At 36.7% G+C, this 15,414-nt stretch overlaps 1 protein-coding gene across 1 annotated transcript in view; it reads right to left on the reverse strand.

Annotated features, from left to right (window-relative positions):
• Positions 1–15,414, reverse strand: part of TNIP3 (TNFAIP3 interacting protein 3) — a 99,078-nt gene that overhangs the window by 80,442 nt on the left and 3,222 nt on the right. Inside the window, exon 2 of the mRNA XM_060013197.1 lies at positions 9,148–9,233. Coding sequence (XP_059869180.1) covers positions 9,148–9,233 — 86 coding nt within the window. The remainder of the gene's footprint in view (positions 1–9,147; positions 9,234–15,414) is intronic.

Raw genomic sequence — 15,414 nt, forward strand, 5'->3', positions numbered from 1 at the left:
CTTGAACTAGGAAACCTAGTAAGACATTCTCACCAAGTTTACATCGAGACATCTATTATTTCCAGTCTAGGAAACTGATTATAAAATGGGCAGTCGACAACCACTAAAAACTACAAGAAGAAAAACAGAAATTGAGAATCAACAGATTTTAGCTGATCAAAATATTCTCTAAAAAACCAAACATGATGCACAGGAAAACTGTAATAAAACTCCAACAAGCTTTAAACATCTCTAAATAAACATTTTTAGATATAAAAGAGGACCTTAAATCATAAATTCAAGAAAACCGAGGACAGAAGTGAGCAAAAGCACAATTTAAGATGAGATATGACCAAATTCAGGAAAGAAAAATTGAAAAAAAGATAAAAATCATCTCATGGGTGAAGGTGAAATTACAAAGTATCCAAGGAAGAAGAGATTTAGTTAAGAGTCTCGTAAGAGATTTTGAGTAGAGGAACAAAAATAAAATGAAGAAATAAATAGGATCAGAAAGGAAGTGCTTGATATAGAACAGAAAAAAATATCCAGTACACATTTGATTTTCCTGAATAAGAAAAATAAAACAATGAAATAGAACAACCATTAAAACTATAATCAAAGTAAAAAACGAAATCTTAATTTTATTGTTGAAAGTGCCCCCCCCACCCCCATATGCCTTCGAAATTACAAGACAGAGTCTAGTAAAACTATTCAGTTTTTAAGAATCCGTCATCTGGGGTAAAAATTACCAAGAAACTTACAAAGTTTCTTGACTGAAACATGAGAAGCAAGACAAAAATGACACAGCATTTTAAAAATAATTTTAGGGGCTTCCCTGGTGGCACAGTGGTTGAGAGTCCGCCTGCCGATGCAGGGGACACGGGTTCATGTCCCGGTCCGGGAGGATCCCGCATGCCGCGGAGCGGCTGGGCCCGTGAGCCATGGCCGCTGAGCCTGCGCGTCCAACGTACCGCAAAAAAAAAAAAATAAAAAATAAAAAAAATAATTTTAGGAAAGTATGAGTAAAGAATCTTGTATCCAGTTAAGCTGTTTTACATGTATTAAAACTAAAGAAAACTTTGGCAAAAGGACTGCTGATGAGTATTAAAATAGTAGATCTAAGAATATACCCAAGACTAAAAAAAAAGGGAGAACAAGCATGAAAAAGCATTATCTAAATATGGGTTCTGACAAAATAAAAGTAATTTAAAAAGTTGTAGGAGAAGGGAAAAAGTAAAAATTAGCATAAGTTCATAGCTGCATAGATTATAGATAGGAGTCAAAGAGTATCACTTAAATCTGACAAACCAGATAGGAGAAGCCTAATTAAGGGGGGGAAAAAAAGATCAAGGGAAGTTTGAGTTATTAGCATAGAGTTAGGCAACTACTAGAATAAAAATATAAGCTTTTCTAAATGCAAAAACAAGTACTAAAAATAAGCAAAGAAGACGGATCAAGTAGAGAGAAACATAGTAAATTTAACATTAATATTAACATCAAATAATACGACAGAATTGAGAACAAACATGCCGATCATATCAACAAATGTAAATGGGCTTAACTAGGTTATTTAATGAACACGATTTTGAATGTGGCTTACAAAGCAAAACCCATACCCTCCCTCTTGCATCTCCCTCCCACCCTCCCTATCCCACCCCTCTAGGTGGTCACAAAGCACCGAGCTGATCTCCCTGTGCTATGCGGCTGCTTCCCACTAGCTATCTGTTTTACATTTGGTAGTGTATATATGTCCATGCCACTCTCTTACTTTGTCCCAGCTTACCCTACCCGCCCCCCCATGTCCTCAAGTCCGTTCTCTCTGTCTGCGTCTTTATTCCCAGGCAGCTGTCTTAATACCCCAGGCGTGGCCAGAGGCTGATTCTTTTGGAAAGATGAAACCCAAAGCCTCTGGATTGAGAGACAGAGGCACAGAAGAGGTCTGGGTTGGGGTTGAGAGGTTGCATGGAAATCTACATAGTAAACTGTAGTAGTCTGAGATCTCGTCCCTCACTTTTGCTCTAAATAGTACAGCCGTTCATATACCTCAAGACTACAGATTGGAAAGACCCTCACTAGAAAAACTGAACAGCCAGAAAAGACCAACGATTAGAAATTCTGAGGTGGTAAAGAAGGTTCTAGGAAAGACTGCACTGTTGGCCAAAGAGTAACAATCCAGACTGGAGAGAACGACAGAGAGCTCAAGAAGTGAGGATGTTAGAAAAAAAGTAACTCATGGGGTTGACTGTAGAGAAAATAGTATGGGTAGGTTGTCTCACTTGGTGAGAAGGACTTCTAGAAAGCTGACCAACTGAGGTGGCAGAGCAACTTTAACTCCAGTAAGGGATAGTATTCTTAGGAAAGGAATTTTGACCAGAGTGAAGTACTTGGTTCAACAGTGAATAATATTTGGAGCAATAATGACAATGTAGAAAAATTACTCTGTTTCTGGAGGGAAGGTAAACTGGGGTTATTCTGCTTGAGAGCATTGTTAAGTACATGTCAAAAGTTTTAACTTTTTCTGTACTTTCACTCAACACTCCACTTTTGGGAATTTACCCTAAGAAAACAAAGGTGAATGTGCACAAAGATTTAAATACAAGTATATCTGTTGCAGCGTTGTTCCTAATAGTAAAAGATTGAATACAACCTATATGTCTCAAACAGGGCATCAGTTAAATCAATATTGATATGGCTATATAACTGGATATGATGAGATGAATATTTACTTGGGAAAATATTTATAATATACCTACTTAAAAATTTTCAAAAGCAACCTTTTCTCTATAGTCCTGTTTTTAAAGAAAAAGATAAAAAGAGGTAGAGAGATCTGAAAAATTCTATCAGTGGTTATTTTGGGTGTTAGTACTAAACCTGAGTTTTCTTTTCTTCCTTTTCATCTGTATTTGCAAACACTAAAGGCTTCTACATAAATATAGCAACTCTTAGAGTTGCCACACACAGAAAGAACTGACTTATAACTCACGTTTTACTATTATAATTAGAAAATAGAAACTATTTTCAAAAAAGAAAGAGACAAGGAGAATAAGATGGCATGGTGGCTGGTTCATTTGTAATGGTCAGAAAAATGTTCTGTTTAGCAGAGGGGCAGAGCAAACTTATCAGCTAAATTAGTCTCCACTTACTCATTCAACAAACATTTCAGAGACTCTACCATGTGCTACTCGCTGTGATCAGCTCTCTTCCTATAAAGAGCAACTAACCTTTTGGCAGGTAAGACACAGAAGCAACTGGAAATAACCAGGAATCACATATTGAAGTTTACTTTTCTGTGTAGCTTGTAATCTACTCTAAATTTAGATATAAATGTGAAAAGACTGTCCAAGCTGTATAAGATATTAAATAAATGTAAATCTGATTTTGAACAGTAACACCTCAAGAGTGTTGTATTCAAGTACTGATAATAACAACAGTATAGGGTGTGAAACTCATCTAAGTTTCATTTCTAATATTTACATTTCCCCTCCTGTTTATATTCTAAAATAAATAAAGTGTGATATAGTACAGAGTAAAATAAAAACTTTTAAAAAGGCAAATCATCCAAATGGTTGGAGTCTTAAAATAAATTTTATTTCACTTTTTAATGTGCTGATATTTTCTGTGATAATTGAAAATACTGAGCTGGTAATATAAGGAGAATAATGGAACTCACATGGTTAGAACAATGAAAGTCATTGTATTTGGAAAGTAAATGTCTCCAGCTTAGAAATATTTCCTAGATGTGAAACGAAAAAATGATTCCCTAGTGCAGTTTCCTTGGAAAGTGAGGTGATGTGTGATTTAAGTAATTACAATCCTTCCTAACAGAGCAATATATTCAGAATATAAAGTGAGCACTGTGTCAATATAAAAATTAGCAAATGACATAAATGACTAAAAACAGGGAATAAAAATTGATTTCAAACAAATTCTGAACATAACCTCCCTACTTTCTAAAGTAAACCTATGTTTGATCAGAGACATATATAGTATTCAAAGTAGAAGCCTACCAGCAATGAAAAAACCCAATTCACTGAGGGCATTAAACTTAAAATTTCAATTTATATGAAGGAATAAAAGAGAAAGATCCAAACCAGAACCAAATTGAATTTTCCAAACTCAAGTCCCTTCATTTTTCCGCATTATTTCCTCGCTTAGTGTTTTGATATAACTTCCTGTCAGAGCAGCATAAAGAGAGTTGTGAACTTGTTATTTCCAAATTGCCCTGAAAACTGGAATTTTGCTAATGCAATATCTTCCATCATGTTAATTGGCCTTGAGCCACATCAAATTCAAGCCAGGAAACTAAATGTACTGCCTTAGAAGGGTCTCTGTGTATTTAATTACCATGCTGGAGGACATGTCATTAGCTTAAACTCTGAAGCCTTCTGCAAAAAAAAGGGCAACTCAAGAACTGCCACACACAGAAAGAACAGACTTATGACTCCTTCAGCTGGCTGCATGCTGTCTGCAGCCTGCCTGGGGCCTAGTTAGACCTCCAAGTGAGCTCTGTGCCTTCCCAGTTAATGCCAAAGATGTTTCCATTGAGGTAAAAGCTGGCAGATCCAGTCTCCAGATACACAAATTTCATGCTGAGAGGTAGTGCCAGTTCTTCCGAGATTAACTGATAAGTAGCTCCTTTGGAGAATTCTAATTTGGTATTCTTTCCAACAGTATTTCCCCAAACACTTCCTAGCACATGGTAGTAACTTTACAAGTTATTGTCGCATTGAATCAAACAAAGAGTTTATGTGGGCATAAAGTATTAAAAACAGACAGACAGAAGATATACCATAGATACCTTCTTTGGCATTTTGTTTAAGCTGGGCCTTAGAAAATGGAAAGTCTATGTTCATCCCATGGGTGTTGTTTGTATGGAAAAAGCTTTTCTGAAATGTGCTTTATGGAGTCTGGCTGAAAACACAAGTTTTCTAAAAGCCCCCTGTCTTATATCTCTGTGAATGTATCCATCCAATAAAAGTTAATGTTATGTAATATATTACACATAAACACATGCTTGAGATGCTACTTTCTTATTTTGGAAAGAGAAGAGACTTAATTAGACTGTTGTCCAGAAACCCAATGTAACTTTGATGTGTATTAGTTTGAAGAACTATAATTTCTGAAAAACTGACAAATTTGTCTCATAAGTTTAAATATTGAAACTGTTTAAAGCATGACTAAGAATTAACAAAATTTATGAGAAAATATAGGTGAGGATCTGTGATGTTCTGTGAGTAATTAAAAACACTTAGCACTTCAAAATTAATTTCTCTTTTATCTGACAAAACAATGTGAATGGATAGAAAATACGTATGCCAGTCTGAGAAAGTAGATGACACCATTCACTTCTCTCTTCACCATGTGGACAGCAACTGTATAAATGGCCCTCCCAGAATAGTTTAATTTAGGGTCAGGTAAGAAGTAGGTTAAAAATGAAGAGGCCAAAAGAATTGTAAAAATGCTTATGATATCATAAAAATGATCATTTTAGCTTTCGCTTACCACACAGTCTTGCTTCAACCAAAATATTTGCCTATCACCCTATAAATGTCCCTACACTGTTCCTCCCTTTATGAGCAAAAAATGAAGCTTTAAGGGATGTTTAATAGCCAGCAGCTTTTTGGCTGCCAAATACTGCATCTGGAGGGTAGTGTACTCTTCATGTATGGGAAGAAAAACCAAAAAACAAAAACCTGTTGTTTAATTTTCTTAAAGTCCACCAGTGTTTTGCATCAAGATATTTAAACGCTTTGAATGTGGGGAAAGACACAGGAGCTCCTTAAGGGCATCTGAAACCAGTGTATTGTTCCCAGAAAGCAATGAATAACAGAGATTGTATTTGACCACATTCAATACGTAGGTTGAACAAGTGCTAATGTGAGTGAGTTTAATGCCAGGTAAAGGAGGCACGTCATGGGAATTTAACATTCATTTTATTCTACTGTGATTACCTCTACTTGAGGCTATAATGAATCATAATAGTTTTCCTTGCTAGGTAATAATTATAATTTTCTGAACACATAATTTATTAAAAATAAATTTCTTAAAATAGATGTTAGGACAGGGAAAAAATTCTGCTTTAGGAAAATTTAAATGAGGAGCTGGTCTTATAAGAGTACATCAAAGCAAGGATGACCCCAGGATCATGATATATTGAGTGGGGCTGCTTTTTAAACAATATGCTTCGAGATTTTGTTAACAGGAAATATAAAAACCATAAAATACTGTTTTTACTTTGATAGTTTCTCACTGGGATCAAAGTTGTTTCCTCTGCCCCTTTACTTTAGAAAGAAGTTTGGTATGACAACCGTGATATCAGTGTATCACCTTCAAGAAGTGGCAGATTTTACCCTGCAGAACCTAAAACGGTTCAAGTAGGAAGGGGTCAGTTCAGGAGAGGAAGAGGGAAAGATGACCAGCACTCACTATTCAGTTCCTACTCTGTGGCCTCTCATCTCCCTGCTTTCTTCTCTCTTTCTCACCTCCCTTGAGAGGGGGGTATGGACTGCAGCATCTGCCTCATCCACCATCCTTCTTCTGGACTCCAAGTCATATACACCAAAGAGGTTAACCTGAAAACCATCTCCTGAGCAGTTTAAATTACTGTCAAAGGACCTACCTGTCTCATTCTCTTAGAAATACAAAAGTTTTACTACTGTAGAAAAAAATATGTTAACTACTAACTTCTGAGTAATTTTCATCATGGGTAAATGGAGAGACTCTAAACATTAATTTGGGTTGCTGAGGAGAGGGGGCAATAGAATGGGACTCAGGAGCTTACAGAGTCCTTGTAATTCTCCACCTGGAAGAAAATGGTGTGTGGGGTGGGATGGGATGGGGAGGTAATCCCTACTTCTTTGCATTGTGGTTCTACTGAAGGAAAAGCTAGACTATACATAACTTCAAAACACAGAAACAATAGTTTGTTTGCCTGCTTTTCTTCCTTCCTTCTTTCCTCCCTTCTTCTCTTTCCTTTCCTCTCTTTCATTCTTTTTTTTTTTTAAACTGGTAAAATTTGCCAAATATGGACCTTTGCTACCAAAGGTCCATATTTGGCAAATGTGGGGTATCATCTTTCCTAGAAATCGTTCAACATCATATGTTGTCTTCTACGCTTCTATAATATCTATAGTATCTTAGAGGTTGTCAGTATAATTGGTTAATCCTCAAACTACTCCTGTGAACTGAATTTCTATTTTGCTTACACATTTTATAATAATTTATATGAAATTGATCAATGCTTATTATAGGCCTGCTGCTAAAGTGGGTTATACCGTTGTATGCTGAGTTCTTTCCCTTGAGGTAGAGAAAATCTCATCAACGAGACAAGACTTATACATACAGCACAATTATAGAATAATAAACTGTGATGCATAATAAAATGCTAAATTTATACAATTTATAAATTGTATAAATTTATACAATTAAAGGCTAAATTTATACAATTAAAGGCTAAAATGCTTGTTATTGATACTGAATGTAACCAGTTGAGAGGAATGGGATAAATCAGCAATTCTATATTCATTCAAGCTTCTAGTCACTTCCCCACCTTTGCCAATTTCAGACACTGTGGCCAGGTTAGCCTATTGTCAATCCTTGTTCAATTCTTATTGGCTTCCCTTGTGCACAGTTGTGATTCTCACAGTGGAAGTACCTATAGGCTTCTTTTAATGAAAAGTTTTTCACAGACCAAGAACCCTGAGAATATGTCTCCAGATCCACAGGTTATGAGAACCCATGTTTGAGCAACACCGACTTGAGAACCTGAGGGTAATTATTTCTTTAAATTATCTTTCACTTGAAAGAAATTTTGTCTTTATACACAGAGAATCATTGGCGTGTACAATAAGTCCTCAACTATTTAGTATCTCACTCAAGATGAGTTTTGTATTACATGCCAGATGTGGAAGTCAAACCAAAAAGCTCACTGGAACCAACACAAGTCCTCAACTTACCTACACAACTTTTTTGTATACATTCTGCCTTCAGCCTGGAATACGCTTTCCTTTTTCTTTTTTTCCATCTGTCCCCCTATTTTCTTTTTGCCAGAAACTAGGTCAAACAAATCCTTCTTCACGCATCTCTTTATGCTCACAACTAGGATTCTCACCTTCCTCTGATGTCTCAGGGCAGATTATCTGTGCCTCTTTTATGACACGAAACATTCAACATTTATTATACTTAGGTGTGTGTGTGGCTTTTCACTTCTAAACTGCAAGCAGCTAGAGGAAAAGGACAGGATCTGATTCATTGTCTAGAAGCAGCTGGCCCAATATCTTGCACACAAAAAAGGTGCCAAATAAGAAGTCAAAGAAGTAACTACATGGGTCAATGACTAGAGTGAAGCTTGAGAAAAGCCATAAATGGTCGATAGAATGTAGAAAGTGACTGAAGAAGGGATTTTTTTGTTAAGGGACTTAGTAAATTTCTCATCCTATACCTGAGCTGAGGATTTAAGAACACAGGAGAGAAGATATAGCTACTCTTCACCCTATTAATGAAATAGAGTTGGGACTTCCCTGGTGGCACAGTGGTTAAGAATCCGCCTGCCAATGTAGGGGACACGGGTTCAAGCCCTGGTCTGGGAAGATACCACATGCCGCGGAGCAACTAAGCCAGTGTGCCACAACTACTGAGACTGCACACCTAGAGCCCATGCTCCACAACAAGAGAAGTCACCGCAATGAGAAACCTGTGCACCGCAAAGAAGAGTAGACCCTTCTCACCACAACTAGAGAAAGTCCACGCACAGCAACGAAAATAAATTAAAAAAATAAATTAAATAAGTTAAATTAAAAAATAAATTAAAAAAAAATAAAAAAAAAAGATATAGAGTTGTTTCCTAGGTGAAAATGTGTGCTATTGAGGAGAAATCATCTGAAGATCCAAACTTGTCAAGGGGAATTTATCAAATACTTAAAAAACAAATAAAATAACTTCCGTAACTTGCTATGATTCTTGCCCCTTGAAGAGCAGCGAAAAAAAATGTGTTCAAATAGTCCACACTGTTATCCACCATATATTTCTTATCAACTCTTTATGGTTGTATCCAGATAAGTTCTCGTCTACTCTTAATAGACTGAAAACCTTTGTCTGGAAACTGAAGTGCTCCTACTAGAATATTACTATTAGAGGCATGTATCCTCTAAATGATGTGTCTGTAATTACCTTTCAGAATCTTCTGACTGATTGGTGAGCATGACTAATTTCTCTTCGTGTTTCTCATTTTTATTTAAGAGTTGTCCACGTGGAAACTAAAAGGAAAAAATATAAAGAACATGAGACTTGGCCGTATCTCAAGGGAAGATAACTACGTCAGTCAATGGAGGAGAAACCACTTGTTAAATGCATTTTTCCCAAAAGCCATGTTTTTATTCTCATGTCTTGTTTTCAGCACTGACAGTTACGAGAAGACAGACCGTGAACTTGCCTTCTGTCTAGTTTCAATCAAAGGTAAAATACTGGGTGTAAACATAAGGACCCAGTCTTCCAGTTAAGGAAGAGTCTCATGACAGGGAGAAATTGTCCAGGAGCAAGTGAAGAAAGCTGGAGATTCCAACGCACGAGTCATAAACTGTTAATGCTGTCAGACTGACATGTTTGTAGTTCAATTAGCCACAGTCCAGGAATGAGTTTTCCAGGAGTGCCTAACAACGCAGTGACACCAAGAGCTTTCTTCTCAGAATCTCATTTATTCCAGCTTTTTCTCCAATAGAAGTTAATGATTATTTCCATGATTTTCAGGATAACAAGGGAACTGGTAATGTGATCATTAAAAAAGGAGGAAATTTTAAAAGGCGTGTAAGACAGAATTTTTTTCATTTCCCAATTTTTTTTCCTGTTTAATATTAATTGCAACTTAAGCACCAAACTATGGTCAAACATTACACAGACATCATAGGCCCTCATGGGGATTATAGTAGATTCTTGAGATTGAAGCATTTGAAGACATGGGTATGTTTTAAAAGCCAATTCCTGCAGGCACTTAACACATTTGAAATGCATCTGGAAACCACTAATTGCTGTGATCCCATAAGAAAAGTTAGGCTGTTCAAGTGTGTGGGAAACATGAAGCCAGTTTGTTTGAGTTTTATGAGTTTCTGTTTAATAGTAACAACAACAAAAAAAAGTTTGTTTGTTAAATTGCTCCAAGAAGGATTTGTTTTAGCTATTGGCAGGCTGTCTTTACATAGTGTAGGAGGGTGGCTTTTTTATTTTGTTTTTTTTCAGCTTGTGACAGCTGTTTAAAAGTCATCCATTACCACCATGGTAGCCAGTTGCTAGATGAAAGCAAATGCCTTTCAGGACTGTTGTAGGAATTAGACCACCAACTAGTACAACTATCTTTTAGCTATATAAAATTGCAAAATTGCCCAGTTTCTTCATGGGGCGCTCTGGAAATACCATACAATTCTGCAGATGCTTTGAAAAGGCATGCAAGTGAGGTGCTACCTGACAAAGCATGACTTGCAGTTAAGTGTGCACTCTATAATTTCTGGAAGATGAGGTTTTTAAAACATTTCATTTATAAAATAAAATTGCAGTAAGTTTTAAAAAATATCTTCAATGGTTTCATTATTCCTAAAATTACTTTTTAAAAAATGTCAATTTCCTAGCAGAGCTGAAATGACACATGGAGTCCTGGAGTATTACAGAATCATAGAATTTGAGACCTCGGAGAATACTGAGAATTATGACATCATCATTTTACAAGAGAGGAAACAGAAGCCCATAGAGGACAAATGATTTGACTAACTAATGCCTCATCTAGGATTAGATGTCAAGCCATTTGACCCCTAGTCCATGACTTTCTATTGTTGTTCCACAATTGAACGTTATACAGGTGAAATTTCAAGTTTGAAATAAGATGAGATCTAATGTTAAAATATTTAAAAAGTTATATAGGAAATGTTTACATTATAAATGAAACCTCATAAAAACATATTTCTTAGGCAAGGACATTGTATTATTTGAACTCTGGTGGTAAAAAATCCCCGAAAACAGCATATGGAGAGGGAAATTTCCAAACTTAAAATGTTATAGTTTATACCACAATGAAAAAATAAAAACAACAAACAAACCAACAAACCAAATGTTATAGTTTAAAATTCACAGGTAATACCTCCGAGGCACTAGAAACAGATGGACTAGGTACTGTCTCAAAAGTGTACTTTACTGAACATTGTATTTCCTTCTAAATAGCCTTTTCATAGGCTGGAATTTTACACTTGTTATTCTTCTACCCAGGAAGTCGAAATATCAACTAATGATAATCAGAAAAGTCAATATCACAGGAATAATCATAATTTCCAATAGTTTATACATTTCCCCTGATGGGGGGTGTTTTTCCATGAGAAGAGAAACAAAGAAGACAATCAGAAAAAGACACTGAGCAATTAAAGAGCTTCTCTTTCAAGTAGAAGCAAATAAATCCAGCCAACATTGAAGACATAGGGCCTTTCTCAATGTCGGTGCCTCACTTTTTTTTTTTAGTCGTAGAGAAAATGAACCACTTTAGGAGTCTCATAAGACTTAGTAAACATGTGTGTGCCTCTCTGCACTTTATCTCTACAAACTGTAAGTCAGGGTGATGTTAAACCATAAGATAAAGAATTCTACTGAAGTTCTTGCTCCTTTAATTTTTCACAGAATCAGCCTAGAAGGGAGGTAATGGACTTCCTGAAATTTAATTGGCTAGTGTGGAGACGTGAAACAGGCAGGAGCAAAGCACCTGCTACACCAAACCAGGAGACACTGTGGTCAGAACCCCCACATCTATAGCAGCACATCACAGCCTACTGCAGCTTGATTGAGGTTCATTCATTTCTTGCAAAATGTGTAATTCAAGTATTTTTGCTTTGCTAAACATTTAAAATGTTTGAGGCAGATCCCAAATGGGAAAACCAAGTCAGACATAGAACAGGGTGAACTTTCATTAAAATGAATAGTATCTGAATATCAAATAGTAGAAAGATAAAGGAAAGATAGGGTACCTGACGCCTCTTAGCCTTTGCCCATTCAAGGTGAATTTCTCAGTTTATCCCGAAGTACTTGCAATATAAACTAGTCTAGTTTGTACTGCTGATCATGGTGTCTGCCTGCTCTACTCTTATTTCTATTAACTTCTAGGTAGAAGTCAACAGATCTTTCTCTCATATCTGTGATATTGGTCTCTACCCTGCAGGGTCATCCGAGAAGCCATTATTTCTCCCAGATATGTTCACTATGTGGTCCACGAGCCACTGAACCTTTGTACCCTATCATCCTTGATAAGAAGTGTGACCGTAATATGACATATGTTCTTTTCAAACTTTTTGGAAAAGGCCTAAGTTGTCAGGTTAAAGTTCAGGAAATAAGGTGAAGACAGTAAGGCTAAGTAATAACAGTGGTTTAAAATATAGGGTGAAAAATAGAGCTGTCTTCCTTCCCTCGTTTGTAAACTTTTAAAATATGTTTTCTTTGTATGGATAGAAGCAGAGTAGCATAGTGATTAAGAACAGGCTGGGAAGCAAGACTGCCCAAGTGCAGTCCCGGCTCCTCTAGTGACCCACTGAGAGATTACAGTCTTCCTGTGTCTCTGTTTCCTCTCTGGTAAGATGGGAATAATAATAGTACCTGCCTCATTAGGGCCGTAATGAGGCTTAAATATGTTGATATATGTAAAATATATACAGTAGTGTTTGGCCTGTAGTTAGTGTGCTATACTTGTTTATGGGTGTCATTTTGACAGAGTCTGAGGAGGAAGGAGGTAAATAACTGATCGTTTCATCACCTTGACTCATGGTGGGTAGGAGGGGCTCGTACCGGGAGAGCTTGGTGTATGGGGGTTGGTGTAGATGATATCTATTTTTGTGGTACGCGGGCCTCTCACTGTTGTGGCCTCTCCCGTTGCGGAGCACAGGCTCCGGACGCACAGGCTCAGCGGCCATGGCCCACGGGCCCAGCCGCTCCGCGGCATGTGGGATCTTCCCGGACTGGGGCACAAACCCGTGTCCCCTTCATCGGCAGGCGGACTCTCAACCACTGCGCCACCAGGGAAGCCCGATGACATCTTTTAAGGTTCCTTTTGACTCTAAAATTCTCTGCTTCTAAGATTCCGAGGAAAGAAAGAGGTGCTTGCTTTCAAAGAATTCACATCCTATTGAGAAAGTAGGATGCTAAGCCTTAGAGGCTCAAATCCAGGTGTTTCTTATTTTCATATCTCCAGGATCCTACCTGGTACTTATCTCACAGTGAGGACCAAATATTTTCACAGTAGAATTAAGAAGGATACCTAACTGAATAAAAGGATAGATGTGAAAATGAAAAATAACTGATACTGACATTAAGAGTTTGAGGATTATAGGACCTAACTATGGCCAGCATCAGTTGCTCTGATGTTTTTAATGGATCATTTACATTGTTTTATTTTTACCTTTTATATCAAGGAAATTTGACAACAGGAGGGCTTAAAAGTTTACTTAAGTTGTTTTATACTTTTGTTTTCCTGGGGGAAGACTAGTATAAACCACATACAATTTCTGGGAACCAAAAGATTTCCAATTAAAGACCATGGAAGTTAGAGTACCTAACTGGCTGACAGCATCCTCTCAGCTAAAAGCAAACACATTTTTTGTTTCCACTGTTTGGTTAATTTCTTCTTCCTCTTCTTCTCCCCCACCAGTTCCTCCTCTTTTTAAGGAGTTTCTTACTGCTCAAGAAGCAGCTGTTGCTTTCTGTTTAACTTAACCAAAAGATATCCTGGATTCTTGGATGGATTTCAGTACATCAGTGAAGATCATAAACTCTTTGATTGTTTAAGCAGAAGTTTACACAATCCACAGTTCCAAAATAACCCAACTTTAGAGGATAAACTTACTTTTGGAAGTAAACCAAGTTTTATGAGCTATTTGCCATTTGTGGCGACAAGTTTTTAATACAGTTGGACTTTTAAAGTCAGGTTCAAGGACTAGGGTGTGAGCATTACCAGTCATGGTCAACTGTGCAGAAATGGTTTTTACAGACCTTGAAAATATCACATTAAAAATGGCCAAAGAATTCTTCTACAATTGTATAACATTGTTATGTTGGTCAAGTCTATGCTATAGCGTTGGAATGTGTCAAAATAAATGAGCAATCAAAGGCATGAAAGTTTTACTTAAAACATAAAGAAGGCTGTCCGCTGAGGCTGACAAGTGATTTTTATCTATATAGAATGCTCTGCCCTCTGGGGCATATGATTTAGAACTCATAATATTTACCCGGAAAATCTATTTCATTCCAGAGTCTACCTTAACTAAATTCAAAATCAAACGTTAACCAGGTCCAATGCATTTAGGATGAAATGTCCTAGGTAAGTACTAAACCATTATGAAAATTATTATCCTTATATCTAAATATATATGATAAATAATAAAGATTTTATCATATGCTGAAAACATACATACTTATACCCTCAAACTTACATATATGAAATCACTTATATTGATTTTTAAAGGAATGATCTATTAGTGTCTAATACACAAATGTTTTCTTATCATCACATAAGAGACCTACAAGTAGTCAGTTGATCAAAAAATTGGTTAAAACTGGGACTCATGAAGAATAACACACTACTATCATAATAAGTTATTATAACTTAAGATACACAAGTGCACCTCAGTCACCAAGCCCTCTCTTCCCAGCAGGGATCAACTGATTTTGTTCCAGAGAGCCTTTCTGGCCCACAGCAAATCCTCCATGAATTCTAGTTTTCATTTTGTTTACAAGGGAATTAGACTTGTAAGACATTTACAAAGCTGTCTGAAAATAGAATGCTTTTCGATGCTTATATTTTTCCAGTCTTTTAAATTTGCCTCACCCACATCCAATTTAAATTGGGCAACTCACCTGTGTTGGATGTTTCCAAGGTACTCCCATTAGCTTGTACAGAACAATTCTCTTACATTTTTTGTACTCATGAAACATCAGCTTATACAAATTTTATTTAAATTATGTAATTGCAAAAAAATTAAAATTGTCACATATAGCTTGGGGGAAAAAAGAAGACTGACCTTTGGTAAACGTACCACTTAACTTTTGGAGGCAGAAATAAGAGAATGTCCTTAGCTGCGAGTATTAGGCGTGCCTTGAGTGCCAGTTTACAGAGACAATAGACAGAATGGTTAATGCATGCTGAGTTGGTTAAGTGGAGTTTGGAAAAAGAGCAGAGCTTTCAGTCAGGAGTGGGAAAGTGCCTGCAGCGTATCAGGAAGCTAAGATAAATTGGCCACATTAGGTGGTGGGAGGGCCTGTGGAGAACAAGTAAATGAATGTCCTGCCTCAAGGCTTTCAAATTCAATTTTTTTTTTAAAAAAGCAAAGTGAACAAACAAAAAACAATGCTCTTAAAATATATTTCTGTTGACTTTCAGCAACTATCAAGTCTATTTTTCATAGCCGTTTGTAACTTCCAAAG

The sequence above is a fragment of the Delphinus delphis genome, chromosome 5, assembly GCF_949987515.2.
Source record: "Delphinus delphis chromosome 5, mDelDel1.2, whole genome shotgun sequence".
Lineage (NCBI taxonomy): Eukaryota > Metazoa > Chordata > Mammalia > Artiodactyla > Delphinidae > Delphinus > Delphinus delphis.